This window comes from Grampus griseus (assembly GCF_964374135.1).
Source record: "Grampus griseus genome assembly, chromosome: 6".
Taxonomy (NCBI): Eukaryota; Metazoa; Chordata; class Mammalia; order Artiodactyla; family Delphinidae; genus Grampus; species Grampus griseus.
This window is the reverse complement of record NC_139000.1, coordinates 44,553,192-44,580,038: the sequence shown is the minus strand read 5'-3', so window position 1 is coordinate 44,580,038 and position 26,847 is coordinate 44,553,192. Positions and strand designations below refer to the sequence as shown.

Below are 26,847 nucleotides of genomic sequence, written 5' to 3'. Positions count from 1 at the left end.
TCTGGGTTTAACACTAAGCACAATGAAACCTTCCTACAGCAAATTCATCCTAAAGGGATTGGGGTTATTTATACATAGAAGGTGAAGTCTTCAGCAGATTTGCTCCTTTTCAATAAATAAAGAGCATGTGTCTTTCTAAACAGATATCTATCCCATTAACTGCTTTGATAAGAGTAACTAAATGTGAAAGCATACACTGGAAATGAAGCACTAGTATTCTTTATTTCAAATTCCTGATTTATTTCTCACTCATAGTAGTAAGCAAAAATGTTTACTTCTTCCCCGTTTGAACGTTTACTTTTTTTTTTTTTTTTTTCCAGTACGCGGGACTCTCACTGTTGTGGCCTCTCCCATTGCAGAGCACAGGCTCCAGGCGCGCAGGCTCAGCAGCCATGGCTCACGGGCCCAGCCGCTCCACGGCATGTGGGATCTTCCCGGACCGGGGCACGAACCAGTGTCCCCTGAAGCGGCAGGCGGACTCTCAACCACTGTACCACCAGGGAAGCCCTGATCGTTTACATTTTTAATGTTTGTTAAAGTGTGTTTTTTTTTTCTCAAGATAAAGAGTCTTTCTCTGACCTGTTTTCACATGCTGAAATGGGGGGAAATGACCGTCAAGTATGATGCTTCTCAATCAACAATCGCCCTCTGTGGGGGATGGTATTTCAGAAATTCTTGGAAAAAATAAAGTTTGAAAAGTCATATCTAGACTTTTACACTAAAAAAAAAAAACAACCTCTTGTTTTGATAACACAAATTACATCTATCTAAGCTTGCTAAAATCAGAGCCAGGGAGGATAAGCAGAGAAAAGGTTGTGCTAATACTTGGTGTTGCTTACCTATTTTCTCCTCCTTCCTTAGTAAAAGCTTTTTCTTTCCCGTGGCAACATCCCCAGACAATGAAACACAATGAGCTCAAACCTCTCAGAACGCCTCTTCCCAGCCTCTCTTTCAGTGAGAAGTGGCCATGGAGGCAGTTCTGGCTGTTGGGGTCACTGCTGGGTGACTCTGGAAGGCCTGCGGCTGGCTGTGCGTCCTCTACCCAGCTTCCTGCCTTTATAATTGACACTGTGCGGGGAGCTTCTGCTGCCTTCCTGTGACCTCCTGGGGTAGCTCCGAAGGCAAGGATGAAAGACCCTGGCTTTTCCATAACACTTTCAAGTTGCTAAATTTCAGAAAAACAGGTCTTCAATATGTAATATTTGGGACTTACCCTAAAATGTTATTTATAGTTTATCTGAAATTCAAATTTAACTGTATGCCCTCTAATTTTCTTTTTGTTTTTTTCCCCCTAAATCTGACAATGCTAACCCTAACCCTAACTCTAACTCTAACCCATAATTCTTGGTTATGTAAAAATAATAAACCCCAATAAGCTAGTATTAGTCAAGTAACACGTTGCTTGCATGTGAACTCATTCCTGACATAGTAGTAATTTATAACAAGTACCTAACGTTTATTGTGTTCATTATGTGCCAGACACTGTGCTAGTTAGCAGGGGTGTGTTTGTAATTAAGTCACAGAGGTAGGTCCTGCCTTCAAGCAGCTTGCAGTCTAGCTGGAGAGACAGCCACTAAATGAGTGATTCTGTAAGCAGCAGTATAACTACAATTGTGATTAACGCTTTGAAGGAAAAGTAGAACTTTGAGAGCACCTATGAGGGCGGGGCAAGGAGGAGGGAATCCTCTGAGAAGCAGCATCTTCTGAAGGAGGAGGAGTTAGCAGACTAATTGGAGGGAAGGGTTGCAGAAGTTTGCTCTAAGTATCGGGAGCAGCACATGAGCCCGCTGTGAAGCAGGAAGGGTCCTGGTAAGTTTGAGGAGAGGAGGTCCCAATGGCTGAACAGCAGTGGGTTGAGTGACTGGAAATGAGGGTAGAGAGGCACTCATAAGCTAGATCAGGGAATGTCTTGGGAGCCATATGAAGGATTGTGAACTTTATCCTTACTCTCCACTAAACCCACACTAAGCACTGTTGATATGCCCTTCTTATAAAGAGGAAGTATAGACTTTAAATGGTTTGATCAAAGACATATAGCTATTAAAAGGATGAACTTAATTTGGGCCCAGATTTTTTTTTTTCAGTGTGTGTGACCAAAAAACCCCCTAGTCATGGGTGAGTGTAAGCTAGTTACAAATTTCTAAGTTCTGAGTGCTGATCAGATGAGTCTGTAGAGAATGTTTAAAGTTAATGTAAGAATATATTTTATATTTGTAAGGACTGAGAGGGTGTGAGCAATCTATCTATTATTAATAAATAACAAGTTGATCACTAATTTAACTTCCAGCATTGAATGAGGCCTCAAAGAAATGATACGATTATACAGATCTCCCGTTGTGTTTTTCAATGAAAGCTCCCCTGTATTACATATCACTGAAGTAACTGTAACTTATTTCTGCTATTTTAGACCAACGGTTTGACAAAAACAAAATAAAACATGCACATAAAAACCTTATTTGTAACAAAGTCTCAACATAAGTGACACAAATGATTCAGTGGTTTCAGACGCATATAAAAAAAACAGTAACAGCGGCAACAAGGACAAAACACAAAAAAGATACTGTTGGCAAATTGTTGATTATTCAATATGATTACCAATATGACTACTCCTGGTAATCCCTTTATTTGCAGGAGGTGGGCATTGGTATGGGATGGTAACCAATATTTTTAAAAAATTAAAAATAGAGAAATATCAAGAGTACATTGTATGTGAGGTAAATATTTTATAATTCTTGATATGATACACGCAACACATATAGATACATACACACAAACACACACATCAATAGATTACATATATACTGGATTGTGATCTATATCTTATTCCTTACTCCGGGTCCCATTCAGAAGAGTTTGACAATCACTGGTCTAGAGAAACTAACTCACTCTTTGTGAGCTATGCTGTGTCTTGTACTTCCTGGAGTGAGAACAAAGTTAAAGTAAATTCCTGTCCATTGTCATGGATAACTACTCACTTTTCCATGTGTTAAGGAAATCATGTGTGATAGAACAAACAGAGAAACAAATAAACAAAACAACAGGCTGTCATCATACCAAAGTACACATTGTATCTTGGTTAAGGTTCTTGCATAGCTTCCTTTGAATGTCCTAATTCACTCCAGGAAGGATTCAGTGCATTCCAACTCTACGCTGTCACTTGCAGACCTGGGGAATAATGATAAATAGAAAAGAAATTAATGGAGAATTCCAATAGTCATTTTATTAAATCTTCACACTAACATCTAAGGATGTTAAGATTACAGGGATTGTGGGGCAAGAAATGCTGGTTTTCTGTAAAGAACTAAATAGAGTCCAAGTCTCATTCATTTAATCCTTGTGTTAAATTTAAGCCTATTTTCAGCTATCAGATATCCAATATCATCTGCAATTGATATAATAATCCTTGACTTCAAAGAATGAAATAATTTGAGAACTAGAAGAAAAACACAAAAGGTGGCTGGTACAGTAGAATTCTTGTTTTGGAATGTTATCCTTGGTTTGAGGAAAGAAGTATTCTTACCGTCAATCTTTATTTTTTTAATATTTTTTATTTATTTAAAGTAAGGAAGTCTTGCTGAATACTTAGTGACTTTGGCTTAGAAACTCAGTGATAAGCCTACCGCATTCTTATTACATATCTCATGCTGGAAAAGCACACCTATTTTAGGATACTATTTAATCTTTGAAGCATGTAAAATATAAAAATGATGATACTCTTTGACCAAGCAAGTGCTACTTCTGAAAAATTTTAATTCAAGAAGAAGAAAACCAGTAATTTGTGCAGATATTTTTACCGCATGTTATTTGTCAATGTAAAAAGCTTTCTAACAACACAAAATATCCAACAATTGGGAAATGGTTCAATAATTTTGTTAATTTGGATATTATACTATATAATTATACTACTATTACTTTGTAACTGGAAACTATTTTAAATTCAATATAGAAAAATATCCCAAATTCATGTTATTAAATTTTTATTTTACAATGTTTGTTCCTTTGATTTGACATCTTTCTTCTGTAGTAAGATGTCACTGTCAGGTCTTATAATTTACTTTTAACGAGCAAAACAGAACTCAGCCTTGAATCCTTCAACTGGGAGAACTATTCAGTCTTATTCAGTTTCATTACATAATGGACTCTATAAAGCTTATTAAATATTAAAGACTAATTTAAAAACAAAAGTAAGCATGGCAATTAACTATGTAAACCATGTAACCATATGAAAGACTGATGGGAATAGCAAAAACATGGGATATGTACTTATCAAAATGTTAACAGTGATGATTGGTGGGAATATAGGTGATTATTTTCTCCCTAAAAGATTAAAAATTTAAAAAAATTATTATGTTTTTATAATGAGATGAAAATAAACATTTTATTTAAAGGGAGTTTGAATGTTCTTTGTAGCTAGGGCTGCCTTGTCATAGGGAGAATAGGTAATGATTAGATTTTGCCTCAAAGTCTGGATTTAAATAAGGATTAAACATATAACTTTATAAACTTACTCTCCTGGGTTATTTGTTTCATTAATAATTAAATTCAGTCTTTGTTGTTTGCCTTTCATTATTATTACTTAATCACAATTATGATTCTATATGCTTAGAATAGAAAATTAGTTAAACAGTTTATGAGATGCTATCAGAAGCTGGAGGTGTAGTCGACTGAAACATTGGAAAGGTCTCCTGGCTAGCTCAGACCCGTACTGAGGGTTAAACCAGGCTATGCTGAGGATCCCTCCAGGCTGGCTTTGGCACGTGCTGTGGTTGAAAGAACTGGGAAATGTGATGTGTCATAAATAATGCAGTAACTTATTTATGCAACTGGAAAAAATGAACATAGATCTTGGAGGTAGGAAAAGCTGATCTTCTTTGGATTTTACGTCTTTTCTAACATTTTGCTATTATTTTTTTTTTCTTTTTAAGCTTTATGCAATATCTTGAACACAAGGAAGATAGCCTTACAAAGGAATACTTCCTTACAAGCCTCTAGGATGTAGGCAAGGAAAGAGGAGGGTGTCACACACATAGAAATGTACTTTGCTGTGGGCTTTCAGCCCTCATCAAAACATGCCAGCTATTCTTGGGCCTTGGACCAGATAGCACAAGCTGGTACTTGGTATGGAATTAGGTGCAATTTGCCTGAGCTACACGATCAAGGCTCCTTCATTTTTTTATAAATAAATAAATAAATAAATTTATTTAGTTGCGGCGAGTGGGGGCTACTCTTCGTTGCGGTGCGCGGGCTTCTTATTGCGGTGGCTTCTCTTGTCGCGCAGCACGGGCCCTAGGCGCGCGGTCTTCAGCAGTTGTGGCACGAGGGCTCTAGAGTGCAGGCTCACTTGCGGCTCAGGGGCTTAGTTGAGGCTCACGGGCTTAGTTGCTCCGCGGCATGTGGGATCTTCCCAGAACGGGGATCAAACCCACGACCCCTGCACTGGCAGGCGGATTCTTAACCACTGTGCTACCAGGGAAGTCCCGAGGCTCCTTTACTTTTATCAGCAGGTGGATCATAAGGGCAAACTTCAGCGTGTGACTTGGTCATTAAAGGAAAATTGGACCCAAGCATTAGCCATTATTGAGAGGATGGAAAGGTACAGATGTCCAACTGCTGAAACACCCAATAAGTATCTTATCAAGGTCAGCAAGGAAGCCAATAACTCTCAGAGAAGTGGCTCTGGCTCAGGTGCTATCGTTTACAAAGGCTGAGCCCCTGTCTTCATCCTACACTCTGTATCCACTTATGCTGGTGCCTGAGCTTCATCATGGGAGGCCTATCAGAGTAACAGATGGCAGGGGTGAGCAGGCATACCTGAGCAGGCAAGGATTTTTTTTTTTTTTTAAACATCTTTATTGGAGTATAATTGCTTTACAATGGTGTGTTAGTTTTTGCTTTATAACAAAGTGAATCAGCTCCTGGCAAGGATTTTAAGTTCCACTTAAAGGAAGAAATTTTAATATGGTCCTGAAATTTCTTTAAATAGGTTCATGTCTACAGGAAGGGCTGATCCTGAAATTGGGAATGTGTCAGGATCAATGAGCTGCCTGGCTGGGCTTAGACTGCTAGTCAGATAGGAATTTACTGAGGGCATAGGAAATCTAATTCTTATTGAGAGATTCTGAGATTTGGACTGGGGGATTTGTTTCTCACCAAAAGAGCATGTAATATTCTTCACTGCCAAACTGGCTCATACGTCATCTCTTGAGCCAGCTGATGACTGCATTTTGTATGTTAGCCATGAAAACCCTTTTAGTTCAAACAGTTCCAATGAAACAGCTAGATCTATAGTTTTGTTTTCCCAGCACACTTTGTCATCTTTCTTCTTCTGGTTTCTACCTCCTGTCCTGCTTTCCCTTGGGGAATTTCTCCCCTTAAGTCAGGAGGTCTTAGGAGAGGTACTCAATTACAAGATGAGTACATGATCCAGTCCTAGCCAATCAGAATAAACCATCTCCTCAGGCACAGTGACTGGTTTAGCAAAAGTCATGTGACCCAAGCAGGACCAATCAAAATCTTTCCTGGGACTTTTCCACTGGGCTAAAATGGAAAACTGCTTTAAAAAATGTTCAAAATAAAGAATTTTAAACATATGCAAAACGAGTGAGAATAATATATAGACCCCCTGTACTCAACACCCAGCTTCAACATTTATCAACTCATAGACAATCTTGAAAAAGAATAAACTGTCTTTTTACTGGGGCTGTTGGACCTAGGAGGATGGTGTGGCCAAAAGACATCATACCTGTCAGTGGAGACAGACTGACTTCAAAATATACCCAAACAGAAAATGAAATTGAGGCAAAACCATGAGGACCCCATATGAGCTCCTTAATACAGCTGAGCCTGAAGCCACTGCCACTCCTGTACTTTATTTCTGCTTAAGCCAGATTTAGGAGGATTTCTGTCACTTGCAAAATGTATTGCCTGATATGAAAACCTTGAAGAAACACTCAGTAAGTAATTAAAAAAAATTTTTGTTTATTTTGGGAATAGAATTTATGAAAAATCTTTAGGAGGAATAAATGAGAAAGGGAACTTTATACATATTAAAAGAAGATCACCAGCATTTTAACTTCACTAGACTCAAAGGATAATTTCAGTCCCATTGAAATAACAGCCATCTACTAAAAATTTTAAACTAAATAACATAAATATCATTAAGAGATATAACAAAGGGTGAATATTTTCACCCTTAAAAAAAACCTCACAAAGTAATCAAGTCCCTAGACCCATTCAGAGTGTCTGATTCTGTACTATCTTCAAAGCAATGCATGAATAGATACAATCACTCCTACATTAGCTGTCTGGTATACCATTCTTGGGTATGTAATGAACTATTTCTCCTGGCTGCTCCTTCAACAATCCACTTTGATTGGACAATACTTACAATTTTGCTTTGCTAGTTCTTGCATTAGGTCTTCATACACTTGTGAAAAGAGGTCCTCTTCAGATTTTGTTCCATCTAGGTAAACTGAGAAGGGGGAAAAGAGAGCAGTTTAAATGCTAACAGGCTTATTAATACAGGATGCTTACTCTGGCACTTGGCATCTCTTGAGAACACCAATAGGTTTAATCAAAGAACCCAGGAACATAACTTAAAAAGAAATTAATAGCCATTAAAGAGAGAAGTATATCACAGCCAGGTACAACGGGTAAGAAATTTTGATTTATTGCAGAGAAAATTCAAACTAGCTGATGTGAAAATTTAAAAAGAAAGAAACAGAGTTAAGTGGCACTGTGCATATGGTACTTTAGGAGCACTGAAGAGGTCCCTTCTCAAAACAATCATTTATGGAATTCCCCGGCAGTCCACTGGTTAGGACTCCAGGTTCAATCCTGGTCCGGGAACTAAGCTCCCACAAGCTGCACAGCATGGCAAAAAAAAAAAAAAAAGAAAGAAAGAAAGAAAAAGAAACCACTTAAGGGAGTAGTTCTTGAGCTTACTTATACATCAGGATCACCTGTGAGGCTTCTTAAACCATGCAGGGGGTCTGAGTTCACATGTGTACTGAATCTGAATTCTCCAGGCCCATGAGATACATATTTTTAACAAAACTGGCATAGTCAGTTTGGGATAAAAAGTAGAAGTTATGTAGGTTAAAGGAAAGAAAGGGCCTTCTAGTCAGAAAACTGCAGAGGTTAGGGAGGTAGGAGGAACTTTGCCTGTTAAGGAAAAGATGCTCAGTTTGGAAAGGCTAGAATGTGGGGAGGCAGGAACAGTATAGAGATGAGATTTTAGAGCTGTGCCTTAGTCTTTAGTGGCCTTGAGGTCTGGCTGTTTGGATTTTATACTGAAGGGCTGGAGACTCTCTGAAGGTATTTAAGCAAGGTAGGAGCATGGTTGGATTTGCATTTTAGATGGAGAGAGAGAGGGGTAGTAAGAAGACATCCCTGCAACCAATGGTCCATGTTGGGAGTGGTGTGGCCAGAATGTCATGAGAGGCTCTGTGGATGGGGAAGAGGGGTTGAACTGGACTGAAGAAGGGATCATAACAGCTGCCAGATCATGGGGAGGCCCTGTGTGCTTTCTGTAGCTACCAAAGAGGCCACGAGGCTTCTCACAATATGCGCAACTCCCTTTATTCTGAAAAGATACGTCAGTTTTGATTGCTCTACCCCATCCAAAACCCTTCTCTCTCCAGCCTCCTGCATCTTCTCCATGTGGTACTCTATATCCCAAGGATCTGTTCTTGGCCCAGGTCCATAGATCCAGATATTTATTTCTAAATCACTGCTTTAAGTCCCTCAGGCATCTCAACTTCATTATGTGCGAAACAGACTCGCATTCCTCCTTACAAATCTGCGACTCCTTCACTTTTTCCTGTTTTCTGAAATAATGCCTGCCAATTCCTGAGCTGTTGTCCTTGCCACCTCAGTGGCCTGGACCCTCCATGTCTATCCTATCACGCAGTTCTTCTGAGTACATATGTCCAATATCGCACCCTCTACATCTACCCTTCACATAGCCAGAGGGATCTTACTAAAACAAAAATTTTATATCTACCATATCCTTGTATAAAGCCTCTCTGTACAGGGCTTCCCACTTTCCTTAGGATAATGACCTAAGTCCTTAACTGATCTATGGCCTTGCAGGGTTTGGACCCTTCCTGTATCAGCAACATCACCTCTTGCCTTGGCTTTCTCTACCACAATCTTCCTTCTGGTGCCCCTTGGTCTTTTCATGTACCATACCCACCATCTGGGGTGACCTTCTATCTCCCCAAGTTACCTCCCTTTGTCCAGTTATATCTATCATCTGGTTTAAATATGGCTTCCTCAAGGAAGCCTTCCCGGATTGCTGAGACTTGGGCGGTCCCCCTGAAGCTCAGTGTCCCAGTACTCAGCACAGCTAAAAAGGATAATCTTGTGCGTCATCCATTTAACATCCATTTTCCTGATAGAATGCTGGTTCATAAGAGTAGAGACTGAGTCTGCCTTATTTCCCTTGATATCACCAGGGTAGTGCCTTGTACATGGAAGGCATTCAATCAATATTTGCTGAATGAATGACCATCTAGAAGTTGACAAACTTTCACAAGAGCCATAGAGAAACAGAAGGCAGGAGAGCCAGTGTGGAAAAGGGGGAGCCCAGAGCGTTCTAGCTTAAAGTGTCCTTTTATAATCTAATATATGAGAAAAATGCCTTCTAAAGTCCTTTCTTTTGTGTACTTTGAGGCAATGACAAGTAAAAAGGCTTCCGCGGAGGGAAGAAAAGGCACTTACCGATTTCCCATGAGATGTTCTCCATTTCTTTCCTGTGCTTTAGATACATGGGCCACACGTGGCCCTCAAAGTATCCTGGGGTGTCTGGAGGCTCGTAGATCCTTGTACTATCAAAATACGTAGGAAACTTTACGTTGACATAAACACAATTGATAAAGTAAAATAATGGTCAGGACAACGGGGAAATCACTCAGAGACTGTCTAAACAGGATTACGACTACACTTTTTAGACTCAATGCCAGTTACAAAGACAACACCCAATGGATTTAGTCCCCTCATCTAAAAAATGAACTCTAATTCACTACCATTCATAATTATTTCCCCCCTCTAGTGATTTATAAAAGAATTGAGAGACAAATGTTAATGTAAATAATGATAGAGATACTGAGATGTTGTCGTAAGCTTTAAACTAATCGGTGTTCTCTGTGGCTGTAGCAGAATACAGGCCCCCTAATTTAAAACCATAATCAACATGGGATTGCTTCATATGAGGATTTAGGAAAGATAAGCCAAAGAGCTTGTACAAGAGCCTTTTCTTAGAAAAGTAATTTGCATTACTCCATGTGGGTGACCATTTATGGAAAAAGGTCTTGCTCTTTGTATGAAGAATTGAGGCTTCTCTTGCTTGAAAAATGACATACACATTGCTCAATAATGCTGTTTCCTTGTTTTTCCTAAAGTTTGTCTTTTGAATTACAATCCACAAAGGCAATTTGAAAACTTACCTCCTCCTCCTCTTACATTCTTCATACGGAATGGTCAGAAAATAGCTTCTATTCCATATAGTGTCAAGGGGCCTAAATTAACAGCATATTTAGTGCACAAAGTTTTTTTTTTCCCATTCATTCAGAGTTAATATTAGAGTGGGGAATGCTTACTTGTAATTATAGAGAAGGAAACCTTCGATAATTAAGATGGGAATTTCCTCAGTGTTTCCCCTGTCTCTTGATGCCAGAGGGTGTGCTGCACTTTCCATCCAGTGGGAAATGGCGGACATCATTTCCTCCATGTTAAGTGCTTCAAGCACTTCAAACAAACACAAAAATATGAAATCAATACAACAAAATTTTACGCTGTGGCTTTTTATGATGAGTACAGCCAGTGGTCTATAAATATATAAAATAACACTATTTTATTTACCCTTCAAAACACCTAATTAGGGACTTTCCTGGTGGTCCAGTGGTTAAGAATCTGCCTTCCAATGCAGGGGACACGGGTTCGATCCCTGGTCTGGGAACTAAGATCCCACATGCTGCGGGGCAACTGAGTCTGAGCGCTCTAGAGACTGCGCGCCACAACCAGACAGCTAACGTGCCGCAACTACTGAGTCCACGTGCTCTAACTAGAGAGGAGCCCACATGCCACAACTAGAGAGAAGCCCACGCACCACAATGCAGAGCCTGTGCACCGCAACTAAGAGCCTGTGCGCCGCAGCTAAGACTAAAAAAACACCAAATTAACAAATGCTTTAGACAAAAAATATAAACTCTAATATTGATAAAGTGGTATGCTTGATATATTTTCATTCTGGAAAATTTTATTTATCTGTTTATTTATTTTTGGCTGCATTGGGTCTTTGTTGCTGCACGTGGGCTTTCACTAGCTGCTGCGAGCAGGGACTACTCTGTTGTGGTGCGTGGGCGTCTCATCACAGTGGCTTCTGTTGTTGCGGAGCACGGGCTCTAGGCGTGCAGGCTTCAGTAGTTGTGGCTCTTGGGCTCTAGAGCGCAGGCTCAGTAGTTGTGGCGCACAGGCTTAGTTGCTCCGCAGCATGTGGGATCTTCCCGGACCAGGGCTCAAACCTGCGTCCCCTGCATTGGCAGGCAGATTCTTAACCACTGCACCACCAGGAAACTCCTGGAAAATTTTAAACATATACAAAAGTAGAGCGTAGAGTACAATGAACTCCCATGTCCCCATTACCAGCTTTGACAATTATAAACTCATTGCTTTATTTATAACTTCTATTCCCCCTTGACTATATAAAAGTTTAACATTTTTGGATAACAAAATATTTATAAATTAGTTTGAAAGATATGACACACTGGTGAAAATACCTGCAATGTATTTGACAAAGAATGGATATCTTTAATATATAAAGAGCTCTTACAGATAAATAAGAGGAGGAAAATCATTAAAAGAATTTACAAAGGATACAAGTATGTCACATTCAAATTCTAAAATGTGCATACTTTTAGAGTTTACAGTTGTTAATGCTAGAAAAGTACCCTATAACAGTGATTCTCAAAGCATGTTATCTACACTAGCAGCATCAGCATCATCTGAGAACTTATTAGAAATGCAAATTCTCAGCCCCACTCCAGAATGACTGAACTGAGCCATCTGTTCTTAAAGGTTTTTTAGTGGAAGGTTTTAAAATTATGAATTAATTCATTTAAAAGATATAGAGCTATTAAGATTTTCTCTTTTTTTCTGGTGTTTGTTTTGATTAATTTGCATTTGGTAAGACTGTCAATTTCATTTAAGTTTTCAAATTTATTTGCATAAAATTCTTCATAATATCCTCATCTTTTTAATGTTTGCAGGATTTGTAGTGATATTAACCTTTTTGGTTTTGATATATGTAATTTGTGCCTTCTCTATTTTTTTATTGATCAGTCTTATTTAATTTTTTTGAGGATCACTCAGATTCTTCAATCTGTAGGTTTATGTCTTATGCCAAATTTGAGATGTTTTACATCATTACTTATCTGAATACTTTTTCAGTACCACTCCTCCTCTCCTTCTGAGCTTCCAATGATATAAATGTTAGATCTTTCATTATTGTCCCACATTTCTGTTCATTTTTTTTTTTTTTTTGCCTGCTTTGTGTCTTCATTGCTGCATGTGGGCTTTCTCTGGTTGTGGCAAGTGGGGGCTACTATTCATTGTGGTACACAGGATTCTTATTGTGGTAGCTTCTCTTGTTGCAAAGCACAGGCTCTAGGTGCATGGGCTTCAGTAGTTGCAGCATGCAGGCCCTAGAGTACGTGAGCTTCAGTAGTTGTGGCACATGGGCTCAGTAGTTGCAGTGTGAGGGTTCTAGGGCATGTGGGCTTCAGTAGTTGTGACGTGTGGGCTCAACAGTTGTGGCTCGCAGGCTCTAGAGAGCAGGCTCAGTAGTTGTAGTACACGGACTTAGCTGCTCCACGGTATGTGGGACCTTCCCGAACCAAGGATTGAACCCTTGTAACCTGCACTGGCAGGTGGATTCTTAACCACTGCACCACCAGGGAAGTCCCTCTGTTCATTTCTTTTCAGTCTACTTTCTCTTGCTTGTTCAGATTGAATAATTTCTATTGTTCTGTCTTGAAGTTCACTGATTCTTTCCTCTGTCATATTTATACTGCTGTTACACCCATCCAGTGAGTTTTAAAATTTCAATTATTGTATCAGTTTTCAGTTCTAAAATTTCTATTTGGTTCTTTTTCACATCTTCTCTCTCTTTGTTAAGGCTTTCTAATTTTTCACTTGATTCAAGAATGGTCACAGGGCTTCCCTGGTGGTGCAGTGGTTGAGAGTCCACCTGCCGATGCATGGGACACGGGTTCGTGACCTGGTCTGGGAAGATCCCACATGCCGCGGAGCGGCTGGGCCCGTGAACCATGGCCGCTGAGCCTGTGCGTCCAGAGCCTGTGCTCCGCAATGGGAGAGGCCACAACAGTGAGAGGCCCGCGTACCAGAAAAAAAAAAAAAAAAAAAGAATGGTCACAAATGCTCACTGAAGCCTTTTTATGAATACTGCTTTAAAGTCCTTGTCAGAATTCCAGCATCTGTGTCCTCACAGTGTTAGTGTCTAATTGTCTTTTCTCATTCAAGTTGAAAGTTGCCTGGTTCTTAATATGACAAATGATTTTTAGTCTCATCCTGGAAATTTTGCTATGAGGCTCTGGATCCTAGTTAATCTTTTTTTTTGTAGGCAGTGTCCCTGTTTAGGTGTAGTGTGCAAGTCCAGGTGGGGTGGATGTTCAGCTGCCTGCTGGGCCTCACCAATACTGAGGTGGGGGGTGACTGTGGGGGGAAGAGAGGAAAGCATGCGGGTGTGGCTTCATTACAGCTCAGTGAGGATAGAAGTTCCGCTCTCAAGTGGGTCCTGCTGACAGTAGCTGACACTGCCTGGTTAAGGAAAGTGGAGTGCCAACTAGCACCACCTCACACTGCCTTATTCAGTCTCTTTGCTGCCAGGTAGGTGTGGAAGTTCAGCTCCGTTTGGCACCACTGATATGATCCCTATGATGATGTGGAAAGCCAACTCACCATACCTTGCTGGTGCTGATGGGTCTAAAAGTCTAGCCCTCCACTAGGCCCTGCTAACACCATGAGGGGAAGTTGGTTTTTCCTTTTGTTTGCCTACAGTAAGGTGGATATTAACAAATTAATTTTCTATTCTGTTAGGCCACCCTTTTTCTAGTCCTTTGACTATAGGGAACAGGTTTCTTGGGAATTTTGGGTTGTACCTATTGATGGTTCCATGTTGTACACTTCTCCATCACTAGTCACCTCCTTCCAGATATATGAGAGACAGACAAAAAACAAAAATCGAACAGGAAACTCACAGCTATGTCATTCCTCAAGATCCAAATCCCCCAGTCAGTCTTCTCTCTTCATCTTTCAGAGTTTTTCCTTTTTGTTGTATTCCATCCGTGGTTTTTAGTTATAAGAGGGAGGAATAGCAAGGAATGGGGCCAAGCCATCTTGGCTGGAACCAGACGTACCATCAGTTTTAATGTATTTCCACTATCATTCAGTTAAAAATATTTTCTAATTTTCATTGTGATTTATTCTGTGACCCATGGGATATACAGAAGTGTTTTGCTTCAGATCAAATGTGATGATGTCTGGAATTTGATTCAAAATAATATAGAAGGAGCAGGAGGGTGAGGGTATGGATGAAATATAATTGGCCAAGAGTTCATCATTTTAAAAACAGGATGGTGAATTCATGAGAGTTCATTATACTTTTCCGCCTTTCTTTGTATATGTTTAAAATTTTGCATAAGAAAAAGTTTTTAAGAATCAGACAAAAGGTACTGATTAATTTTCAAACGCTTGGGAATTTACTATTTACTCTTTTGCTATTGATTTCTAATTCAGTTCTCTGTGATTAGAAGATATCTCTATATTACTTCAATACCTTGAAATGTATTAGGACTTGTTCCATGTCCTTGTATATGCCTTCCATTTTGGTTAATGTTCCATGCATTCTTGCAGAAAAAAATGTGTATTCTGCTGTTGTTGGGTACATGTTCTATATATGTCAGTTTGGTCAAGTTTGTTGTGTTGTTCAAATCTGTTAGACTCATAATTTTTGTGACTTTGTTCCATAAGTTACTGAGAAAATTGTATTAAAGTCTCCCACAATACTTATAGATTTGTCTATTTGTCCTCTTAGTTTTGTCAGTTTTTGCTTAATGTATTTTGAGGTCATTATTATTAAGTGCATACAAATTTTAGATTTTTTATATTCCAGTTGAATTGATTCATTGAGCTCTCTTTATCTCTAGTAATACTCTTTGCCTTAAATTTTACTTTGTCTGATATTAGTACAGTTATACTAATTTTCTTTCAGTAGGTATTTGCATGGTATATCTTTTTCTAGCCTTTTACTATTTACTTTTCTATATCCTAATGTTTAAATATATCTCTTATAAGGAGCTTATAGTTGACTTTTTAAAAAAATCCAGTCTGACAACTTTTGAGTATTTCATTTTAGTTAATTTAACTTAATATAGCTACTGATATGTTTGATTTAAGCTATCATTTTACTATCATCTTCTATTTTTCCACCATCCTTTGATATTTTAGTTCTGTTTTTTACTTCTTTTGCATTTATCAGGTATATTTTAATAATTCTACCTACTTATAAATGTGATAGCTATCTATTTTATTACTATTGTTATTATTTTAAAAAATATTTATTTCATTTATTTGCGGCAGGCTCCTTAGTTGCGGCAGGTGAGCTCCTTAGTTGTGGTGTGCAAACTCTTAGTTGAGGCATGCATGTGGGATCTATTTCCCTGAGCAGGGAACGAACCCGGGCCCCCTGTGTTGGAAGTGTGGGGTCTTAACCACCGTGCCACCAGGGAAGTACTGATAGCTATATACTTTAAAACTACTGTTTTGGTAGTTATCACAAAGATTTCAACATTACCTTGACTTACCTTAAATTTGTACATTTACCTAAAAGTTCAGGTTTCTCCTTAAGACAGATTCCTGGAAGTGGGACACCTGAACACATGGCATGAATGTTTTACTGTCTTTAGGACATGTGCTCAACCTCCTTTCCAGAAAAGGTTTTTGTTTTATTTGGCCTATGCCATTACTAATTATTAATCTTTTAAAAATCTGTCTATTAGGTAAGTGAGGAAAAAATAAGTTATAATTCTTTGACTAGTTTTCTTTTTCAAATTTTAAAAAAAATTTGGCCACACTGTGCAGTATGCAAGATCTTAGTTCCCCAACCAGGGATCGAACCCGGGCGCTGGCAGTGAAAGCACCAAGTCCTAATCACCGGACCGCCAGAGAATTTCCTTGACTACTTTTTTTTTTGCTGTTACGCAGGCCTCTCACCGTTGTGGCCTCTCCCGCCGCGGAGCACAGGCTCCGGACGCGCAGGCTCAGCGGCCATGGCTCACGGGCCCAGCTGCTCCGCAGCACGTGGGATCCTCCCGGACCGGGGCACGAACCTGTGTCCCCTGAATCGGCAGGCGGACTCTCAACCACTGCGCCACCAGGGAAGCCCCCCTTGACTACTTTTGAGGTTGACTTTTTATTGTACATTCATTAATCATATAACCTTTTGCTTCTGTGAATAACTATTCACATCATTGGACATTTTTCAATTGGGATATTAGTGTTTTTCTTATCAGTTTGTAAGAACTTATTTAGATTAGGAATATTCTTCATCAATTGTTGAAAACCGTTTTTCCTTGTTTAACTCTTACTTTGTAATAATCTTCCTTAATAACGTTTAGAAAAGGAGGAGAGAAGAAAAAAATATCCTAGCTGCAGCTCAAGACACAAGAATAGATAGCCAGTCAAGGATTTTGCCTCTTTTAAAACTATCATGTTTCTGTAAGAACTGATTACACAACATTTTTCCTCCAAGGTTATCAAAGTTAAAAATAAAGAACAAATTTTATGGCTCTTTAAGAGAGCTCTCTCTATTGCTAGTTTGCATAAGCACTCAATGATCATCTTGTTAATTATAAATGTTGATAAGACCATTAAATATAGTTTACTAGTATGACATTCCTTTGCAGGTCTATATAGATGTTTTTCTGATGGACTTTACTCCGCTGGCTTCAAAGCAGTGTTAGACTGGGCAAGAGGGTAAAGTGAATCCATCTAAAAAATATTCACTATTCTTTCTGAGCAGTGAAAAGACTCAGTACCTTGGTCACTGAGAAAGTAAGCTCAGAAGATAAAGAGCCCTAAAGTTCGCTACAAGCAAGAGGAGTAGACTAACAGAGACCCACCTTACCCCACCTTCAAAAGAAAAATTTATTTTCCAATGTTTTCAGTTTTAACTATAAAAGTGGGGAAAAGGTTTCATTTATTTAAATAGCTGAACATAAATCAGAAACCCGTACAAAAGCATGCTTAAAGTACAGCAACATAATTTAAACTTATTTTGAGACTCTCTTCAGAGATAGCAAAGTTATTTGGGTTTGAAAAAGGAAACAAACATTACTGCATAATGTTTTGTAAGCTCATCTACTTACCATCATACTGAAGAAATCCATTTTCATCTGTCTCTATCTCAGACTCTGGCTGGAAAAATAATAAAGTACCCATAAAAATTGTGCAGTGCAGAAATAATGCAATCATAGAATGAAGAGTTGATAAACCTTTATTTTAACAAATGCTTTGGATGGTGAGGATAAATAAAATCAAAGATTAGCTCCCATAAGTGTGCCATCTAGTGGAGAACTAACACTACTGCATTGAGCCTCCCTTCACTACAAAAGCACAATCACTCAGCAAATGCTTTTGGATGTAATTCAATTAACTTTGCTACTATGACTTCTTTTGGTTAAATAAATTATCTGAGAAGTTTTATAGATACCTTAAAGAAATTATCCTGAGATATGATACTGCAGTTTGGAAGGCGTTTCTGCAAATTCTTAGCCAGTGTTGTCTTCCCACCATTTGTCACACTGAACAACAACAAAAAAAGAAAACAAAGTAAGAAAATACCAAGAAGGAAGATGCATTAAAAGAACATAAAACATTTTAAATTGATCTTAGAAAAAGGATATTTAAAACAATATGTAATATCTAAGAAAAAATATTTCTTTCATAGATAGGACTTTGTTGGCAAAAATCATAGGCTCAAGCAGGTCTGATGCAACAAATGATAAGAAATAAGCTGGAAAGGATGGAGCAGAAAGGTAACTAATATTGGGCAAGTGAACTGCGTAATACTAAGACTTAATTACAGCTATTGCATTGGAAGAAAAAGAAATTTTTGTCTATGCTGAAACATTCATAAGGTTCACATGCCACACAGAGAATATGAGTAGCACATTTTAGTGCAAGTATATAAAACTGCACGTCGTCACTGTGATTTTGTTTCAATGCACAGTGAAGAAAAATGGAGGAGTGGCTTATTACAAGCCCACCTATCATGACTTTTCACCTCCTTTGGAATGCCTCCTTTTCCCCAATCTCTCTCCACTTTGGCGCTGGTTGGGAGGTCCACTATAGCTTATCACATCCTGTCAGTTACTTGTCCCTTCTGGCTGGACTGTGACATCAAGGAGAATGGCGACCCTGACCAACTCCTCTGTGTATGTATCCAATTTTCCAGTACCCAGAACCATGCATAGCTGGGGGGGAAGCACTTCTCCACTCAGTCACTCAGAGTTTTTTTTTAAAACCTGGGGCTTATGTACTTCCAAAGAGTCTATGGACAGATTCAGGATCTTTGTGAACTTGAAAGATATTATATCTTTATTTTCAATAAATTCTAACAGAATTTTGGCATTTCCTTTAATTAAAATATGTCACAAGCAACAGTATTATTAATAGTACCTGTGGCTTTTTCACCAACAGAAATCACAGACAGGTATTTTCATATCATGTTGCACTTGGGGCAGACATCTGGAAGTATCATTGACACTCTATTACTTGAAATTTACAGCAGCTTTTAGACTCACCACAGGACACAGTTATTTAGTGAGTTAACAAAGAAGCATGTGTATCATAATGCTACAAATTTTCTTTTAAAAATATTTTTATAACTATATTATCATAACTGGTTTCCTTTGTATTTCTGTATTTTATTTAGTGCATTTAAAACCACTACTCAGAGAAAGCAAGACTTCATCATACCACCAAATGCCTACAGCACAAAAAACTTCTGACTGCACATGAATTGTGCTTATTCCGAGGTAAGATGAATTGCAGTATGTTTATAATCTAGAAAGGGGAAAGGAACTAATACTTATTCATCAAAATTGTTTATTGGATATAATTCAATTATTAGCCAAATATCTTACACCTACAAAGTATTAACAGAAGAAACTTGATTCACACTTTTTTTGTTTTTTTGTTTTTTTTTCTGTTTAACCTTAGATCACACAATTGGGTAGGATATGGGCAATCTCCTTAAAAATGGAAAAGTGGGTGGGTATTACCCTATGCATTGAGAAAATACTGTTATGAGAATTTTTTTCCCCCTTTACAGAAAATGTCTATAATCCATGTTGAATGCCCATAGTTCGATTATTGAATTTTGGTTTAAAATACATAGTAAACAGGGAAAACTTTATTACAGTGTGAGCAACCTGGCTAGAAAATGTATCATTTTCTAGACTTACCTCTTTAGTTAAGATCATGCAATTGAACCAACAGTAATTAGATCCCTTCTCACTGACTTAGCTAGAGCCAATGAGAAAAAAGCACCCCATTTTTGTAGACTTGATAGAGATGGACCAGCTAGAAGGCAGTCCAGGTCAGAAAGATGAGGGAGGGGGAAAAGCATGTAACAAGTCTGAGCCTAGGACCTGTAATTAGACTGTCACCATCCAAGTCAGGTGACACCTTAAGACTCAACCCTTCTCCTTCAGCATGCTCATACCCACCATGCACCAGCAGGCTCACAGCTTCATGCATGTGCTCTCCAACCCTGGGGCCAGAGTGTCCAGACAGGAGCATGTTCTATCCTAGGGTCTAGGGAAGGAAATGGGGGACTCCTTGGGCCCACTTGCTCCTTTGTTCATAACACCCAAATAAATGCACAACTCCTAGTCCATTTGTTTTTTATGTGACAGGTGAAGAGAGGTCACTGTATTTGGAACATGGCATTTGGGAAGGAAGTAGTTAAAAAGGCTGTCTGTAATTACTCCAACAAGTGGAGAACCCATTCTGCAATCCATTTGCCCAAGGTAGATAATAATTTTCCCATTGTCCAGTTGAGGAAACTAAGGGTTGAAAAGCTGTATTCTCATAAAACTTGCTCAAGGTAACAACTAGCAAGTAATGGAGATGAGATACAAAGTCCAACTCTAACACCCATGGAGTTTACATTTTTTAACATTAAGGAACTTTGCGAGAATCTGATGAAAGTTATAAAATCTTTCCCCAGAAAAATGAACATCTTCACACATGCATTAAGTTTTCAGGAGGTTCATGGATGCCACTTGAATCCTCTAGAACCTTTACTATTCCTTGCAGTCTCAACTGAATATTTCGTTCATAGGGCAGCAAGTGGTAAGTACATGGGAGAGATACAGCACAGTGAGTTTGGAGGAAGGAAGGCAGGAACTGCAGCTGAGTGTGGCAGGGGCTTTGCAGAAGCAGCAGCACTAAAATGAAATCCTGACACTTGCTGAGGAAGAGACAATGAAGAGAGGCTTTCTTAGGAAGTTATGCATAGAACCAAATGCACGTGGCACGAAAGCATGACACAGGTTTCTAGACAGAGGGCATTATACTGGAATATTGAGATGAGGGGAGTTTATTCACACACGTGCAGAATAGAAGTCGGATTGGATTCTGTAGTGGACCTGGTAGTGGCCTCCCCAGGTTCCACCCCTGTTTCCAAGGTCTGGTTGGGATTGATCCTGCTCTCAACTCCAGAGCAAGGGCCCCAATGGCCTAAACCAATCAAGGCAATCCCCTCGCTTTTGCCACAGTAACTGTGGCTATGTGACCCAGGTGGTCCTGTCAAAGACCCTTGACCTAGGGGAAGCAAAGCACTTTTTTCCCCCTAGTGACAGGCTAAGGAGAAGCATGAGGTCCCAGGAGCTGCTAGTAGTCCCTTGAGACCAAAAAATGCAGCCAACTTTAGGATGAATCCAAAAGGAGGAAGACACAGAGAAGAGGCAGAGAGAAACGGAGTCTTTGGTGACACCACTAAGCTCCTGTATCAAATCTTTCCTGTACCCTGCCTATCTACCCACCCCGAAGCTAATACATTTTATTATTTTTGGATGGTCTTCATATATCAGGAAATTTAGACTGCATTTTAAATAACTGGGAACCACTGAATATTGTTCATCAGGTGAGAGAAAATTTAAAAATTCTGTATGAAGATTAAACTGGCACAGGTATGCAGGGAAGATTGAGAGGAGGAGATTGGAATTAGGGAATGAGGGCTTGAATTAGGATGGTGGCAGTGAGTGTGGAAAGGAAAGGAGGGATGAGAAGCAACGCAGAGAAAAACTGAACTTGGTTCTGATTAGATGGGAGCAAGTCAAGGCAGAGTTCTGGCATTTAATTCATTCAATGTTACTTCTAATTGATTAATTAGAAGTAATTAATCTAATTAGTCTAATTAATTAATTAATTAGATTAATTGTAGTTATGTAATGCAATAATACATTGATCTCCCCCAAATTATAAACCTTTAATTTCAATAGTCTTAAATATTTTATTAACTAGACTACACATAATGTGAAAGGACTCAGAAGAAAGACGAACATAATACACTAGCAAAACAAAAAAACAAATAATGTCCTTTTAAGTTGCTGTTGTCTTATTTGATTGCCCACTTCTTGGTACCATGGGTAGGGTGACCATAAAATTTAGGACACTTCTGAGACGGAGAGGGGTGAATGATTAATAATCATGCCAGGGAAATAAGGACTACCTCAAGATGAAAAGTATGGGGAAAAGGGGTAGAGGTGAGGTGATTCCTTATTCCACATGTCCAAAGCTGGGCATAACTGGCAAGAAATGATAGATTTTCTCCTATGTCACACTGGAGGAGCAGCCGTATGGAGAACGATAAATCACCCTGAACCAACGTAGCATTAGATCAGGCCTTGCCTCTGGTGTCAGCTTTAGAAAACAAACAGTAAAGCAGGTAAACTTTGTGTACCGACTCCCCTGTTTCTGTTTATAGGAAACTCTCCCATCTCCTGTTGGCATTTACATAGCCAGTGCTCCACTGTTTTAAATTCAAGTGTCCTGTTCTCTTTTCTGGGACTCAGGAATCCTTCTCACTGCTTCTCCTTCCCCCACCACATCCACATGGAAACACCCTTTGGACATCCTGAGTATCTCAATCAGCTGTTTGTAGCAAAATTACTCACCCACCGATTCCAATGACAAATGTTTTCATAATTAGCTTTGAAAATCACGTCTTCCTAAAATTAAAAAAAAAAAAAATCGAAAGCACATCACTTAGGTGTCTAAAGAGATAAGAGTCATAACTTACAAGGGCCAGCTGAGGGGGAAAGATGTCAGTGATCTTTGGGTTACCCCCCTAGGATTACCCACATTCTGTGGGAAAGTTTCACACTATACTGGCTTCTCTCTGCCACAGTCTCCTGCTACGTGCCAACAGCTGGAAGTGCTCAGGGCCTGTAAGCAAGTCAGGTGAACTAAAGGGGCCCCCACGGCCAAGCATACATACTTGAGGGTCTGTTTTCAAGGGCATGGAAGAGTTGCTGAGCCACAAGGCACACTACAGAGTTTCATGCTCCCCTCAGGCAGGTGGCCTGTCACCTGCATGACTCAGTCACCCAGGGATGACCCATTACCCCCAAGGCAGAGAAGTGGCAGAGATGGCCTCTCTCTCCTTCTGAAATGAGGAGACAGTCACTGCTGGCCAGAGGCAAGAGGAAGTGAATTCCCTTTAAGTATGCTATTTCCTCACCCTAGGGCCGGGGTAGACAAACTTTCAGAAATGAGCCAGTTAGTAAATCTTTGAGGCTTTACGGGCCAAGAGACAAAATCAAGATTATTATGTAGGTACTTATACAATAAGAGAGAAAACACTTCCACAAACTTTCTGATGGAGGTCAAAACATAATAATTGAGTACAATTTTTTTTTTCCTCGTAATTCACGTCTACAAATGAAAATAGAATTCCTTTTCTATTGGGATAACATTTCCCTTATTGGATATCAGAGTGAGTGTCTCCTATTACAAAAAGGGACTGCAGGTGTTCAGGCAGAAGGCCAGGTTTTATTTTTTTAATTTTTTTATTGAAAAAAATTTCTTTTAATATTTATTTATTTATTATGTGGTTGCACCAGGTCTTAGTTGTGGAATGCGGGCTTCTTAGTTGCGGCATGCACATGAGATCTAGTTCCCTGACCAGGGAATGAACTCAGGCCCACTGCATTGGCAGTGCAGAGTCTTTTTTTTTTTTTTTAACATCTTTATTGGAATATAATTGCTTTATGATGGTGTGTTAGTTTCTGCTTTATAATAAAGTGAATCAGCTTTACATATACATATATCTCCATATCTCCTCCCTCTTCCATCTCCCTCCCACCCTCCCTATCCCACCCCTCTAGGTGGTCACAAAGCACCAAGCTGACCTCCCTGTGCTATGCAGCTGCTTCCCACTAGCTAGCTATTTTACATTTGGTAGTGTATATATGTTCATGACGCTCTCTCACTTCATCCCAGCTTACCCTTCCCCCTCCCTGTGTCTTCAAGTTCATTCTCTACGTCTGCGTCTTTATTCCTGTCCTGCCCACAGCTTCTTCAGAACCATTTTTTTTTAAGATTCCATTTATATGTGTTAGCATACGGTATTTGTTTTTCTCTTTCTGACTTACTTCACTCTGTATGACAGAATCTAGGTCCATCTACTTCACTACAAATAACTTAATTTCGTTTCTTTTTATGGCTGAGTAATATTCCATTGTATATATGTGTCACATCTTCTTTATCCATTCATCTGTTGATGGACACTTAGGTTGCTTCCATGTCCTGGCTATTGTAAATAGAGCTGCAATGAACATTGTGGTACATGACTCGTTTTGAATTATGGTTTTCTCAGGGTATATGCCCAGTAGTGGGATTGCTGGGTCGTATGGTATAGTTCTATTTTTAGTTTTTAAGGAACCTCCATACTGTGGCTGTGTCAATTTACATTCCCACCAACAGTGCAGGAGGGTTCCCTTTTCTCCACACCCTCTCCAGCATTTATTCTTTGTAGATTTTATTTATTTATTTTTCGGCTGCGTTGGGTCTTTGTTGCTGTGCGTGGGCGTTCTCTAGTTGCGACTAGGGGGGCTACTCTTTGTTGTGGTGTGCAGGCTTCTCCTGTTGCAGAGTACGGGCTCTAGGCGCGCGGGCTCAGTAGTTCTGGCACACGGCCTTAGTTGCAGCATGTGGGATCTTCCCGGAGGAGGGCTAGAACCCAAGTCCCCTGCATCGGCAGGTGGATTCTAGCAGTTGAATTCTTAACCACTGCGCCACCAGGGAAGCCCCTGTTTGTAGATTTTTTGATGATGGCCATTCTGACTGGTGTGAGGTGATATCTCGTTGTAGTTTTGATTTGCATTTCTATAATGATTAGTGATGTTGAGCATCCTTTCATGTGTTTGTTGGCAATTTGTGTATCTTCTTTGGAGAAATGTCTGTTTAGGTCTTCTGCCCACTTTTGGATTGGGTTGTATGTTTATTTGATAATGAGCTGCATGAGCTGCTTGTAAATTTTGGAGATTAATCCTTTGTCAGTTGCTTCATTTGCAAATATTTTCTCCCATTCTGAGAGCTGCCTTTTCATCTTGTTTACAGTTTCCTTTGCTGTGCAAAAGCTTTTAAGTTTCATTAGGTCCCATTTGTTTATTTTAGTTTTTATTTCCATTTCTCTAGGAGGTGGATCAAAAAGGATCTTGCTGTCATTTATATCATAGAGGGCTCTGCCTATGTTTTCCTCTAAGAGTTTTATAGTGTCTGGCCTTACATTTAGGTCTTTAATCCATTTTGAGTTTATTTTTGTGTATGGTGTTAGGGAGCATTCTAGCTTCATTTTTTTACATGTAGCTGTCCAGTTTTCCCAGCACCACTTACTGAAGAGGGTATCTTTTCTCCATTGTATATTCTTGCCTCCTTTATCAAAGATAAGGTGACTATATGTGCGTGGGTTTAGCTCTGAGCTTTCTATCCTGTTCCATTGATCTATATTTCTGTTTTTCTGCCACTACCATACTGTCTTGATTACTGTAGCTCTGTAGTATAGTCCGAGGTCTGGGAGTCTGATTCCTCCAGCTCCACTTTTCTTTCTCAAGATTGCTTTGGCTATTTGGGGTCTTTTGTGTTTCCATACAAATTGTGAAATTTTTTGTTCAAGTTCTGCGAAAAATGCCAGTGGTAGTTTGATAGGGATTCCACTGAACCAGCAGATTGCTGTGGGTAGTATAGTCATTTTCACAATATTGATTCTTCCAATCCAAGAATATGGTATATCTCCCCATCTGCTTGTATCATCTTTAATTACTTTCATCAGTCTTATTGTTTTCTGTATACAGGTCTTTTGTCTCCTTAGGTAGGTTTATTCCTAGGTATTTTATTCTTTTTGTTGCAATGGTAAATGGGAGTGTTTCCTTAATTTCTCTTTCAGATTTTTCATCATTAGTATATAGGAATACAAGAGATTTCTGCACAGGGCTTCCCTGGTGGCACAGTGGTTGAGAGTCCACCTGCTGATGCAGGGGACACAGGTTCGTGCCCCGGTCCGGGAAGATCCCATATGCCGCGCAGCGGATGGGCCCGTGAGCCATGGCCGCTAGGCCTGCGTGTCCGGAGCTTGTGCTCCGCAACGGTAGAGGCCACATCAGTGAGAGGCCTGCATACCACCAAAAAAAAAAAAAAAAAAAGAGATTTCTGTGCAATAATTTTGTATCCTGCTACTTTACCAGATTCGTTGATTAGCTCTAGTAGTTTTCCGGTAGCATCTTTAGGATTCTCTATGTATAGTATCATGTCATCTGCAAACAGTGACAGCTTTACTTCTTTACTGATTCGGATTCATTTTATTTCTTTTTCTTCTCTGATTGTTGTGGCTAAAACTTCCAAAATTATGTTGAATAATAGTGGTGAGAGTGGGCAACCTTGTCTTGCTCTTGATCTTAGTGGAAATGGTTTCAGTTTTTCACCACTAAGGACGATGTTGGCTGTGGGTTTGTCATATATGGCTTTTATTATGTTGAAGTAAGTTCCCTCTATGCCTACTTTTTAGAGGGTTTTTATCATAAATGGGTGTTGAATTTTGTCAAAAACTTTTGCTGCACCTATTGAGATGATCATATGGTTTTTATTCTTCAGTTTGTTAATATGGTTTATCACATTGATTGATTTGCATATACTGAAGACTCCTTGCATTCCTGGGATAGACCCCACTTGATCATGGTGTATGATCCTTTTAATGTGCTGCTGGATTCTGTTTGCTAGTATTTTGTTGAGGATTTTGGGATCTATGTTCATCAGTGATATTGGCCTGTAGTTTTCTTTCTTTGTGACATCTTTGTCTGGTGTTGGTATCAGGGTGATGGTGGCCTCGTAGAATCAGTTTGGGAGTATTCCTCCCTCTGCTATATTTTGGAAGAGTTTGAGAAGGATAGGTGATAGCTCTTCTCTAAATATTTGATGGAATTCACCTGTGAAGCCATCTGGTCCTGGGCTTTATTTTGTTGGAAGCTTTTTAATCACAGTTTCAATTTCAGTGCTTGTGATGGGTCGCTTAATATTTTCTATTTCTTCCTGGTTCGGTCTTGGAAGGTTGTGCTTTTCTAAGAATTTGTCCATTTCTTACAGGTTGTCCATTTTATTGGCATAGAGTTGCTTATCGTAATCTCTCATGATCCTTTGTATTTCTGCAGTGTCAGTTGCTACTTCTCCTTTTTCATTTCTAATTCTATTGATTTGAGTCTT

General features: G+C 39.3%; 1 protein-coding gene across 2 annotated transcripts in view; it reads right to left on the bottom strand.

Moving 5' to 3' along the window:
- Positions 1-2,581: 2,581 nt before the first annotated feature.
- NMRK1 (nicotinamide riboside kinase 1) overlaps positions 2,582-26,847 on the bottom strand; it is a 32,621-nt gene continuing 8,355 nt past the window's right edge. For both annotated transcript variants that reach the window (XM_082657427.1, XM_082657428.1), the window contains 8 exons: positions 22,266-22,319; positions 17,792-17,882; positions 17,448-17,496; positions 10,602-10,749; positions 10,449-10,520; positions 9,724-9,830; positions 7,388-7,471; positions 2,582-3,165 (listed from right to left, as the gene is read on the bottom strand). In XM_082657427.1, the coding sequence (XP_082513553.1) occupies positions 3,146-3,165; positions 7,388-7,471; positions 9,724-9,830; positions 10,449-10,520; positions 10,602-10,749; positions 17,448-17,496; positions 17,792-17,882; positions 22,266-22,294 (600 nt within the window). In that variant the 5' untranslated portion in view covers positions 22,295-22,319 and the 3' untranslated portion in view covers positions 2,582-3,145. The remainder of the gene's footprint in view (positions 3,166-7,387; positions 7,472-9,723; positions 9,831-10,448; positions 10,521-10,601; positions 10,750-17,447; positions 17,497-17,791; positions 17,883-22,265; positions 22,320-26,847) is intronic.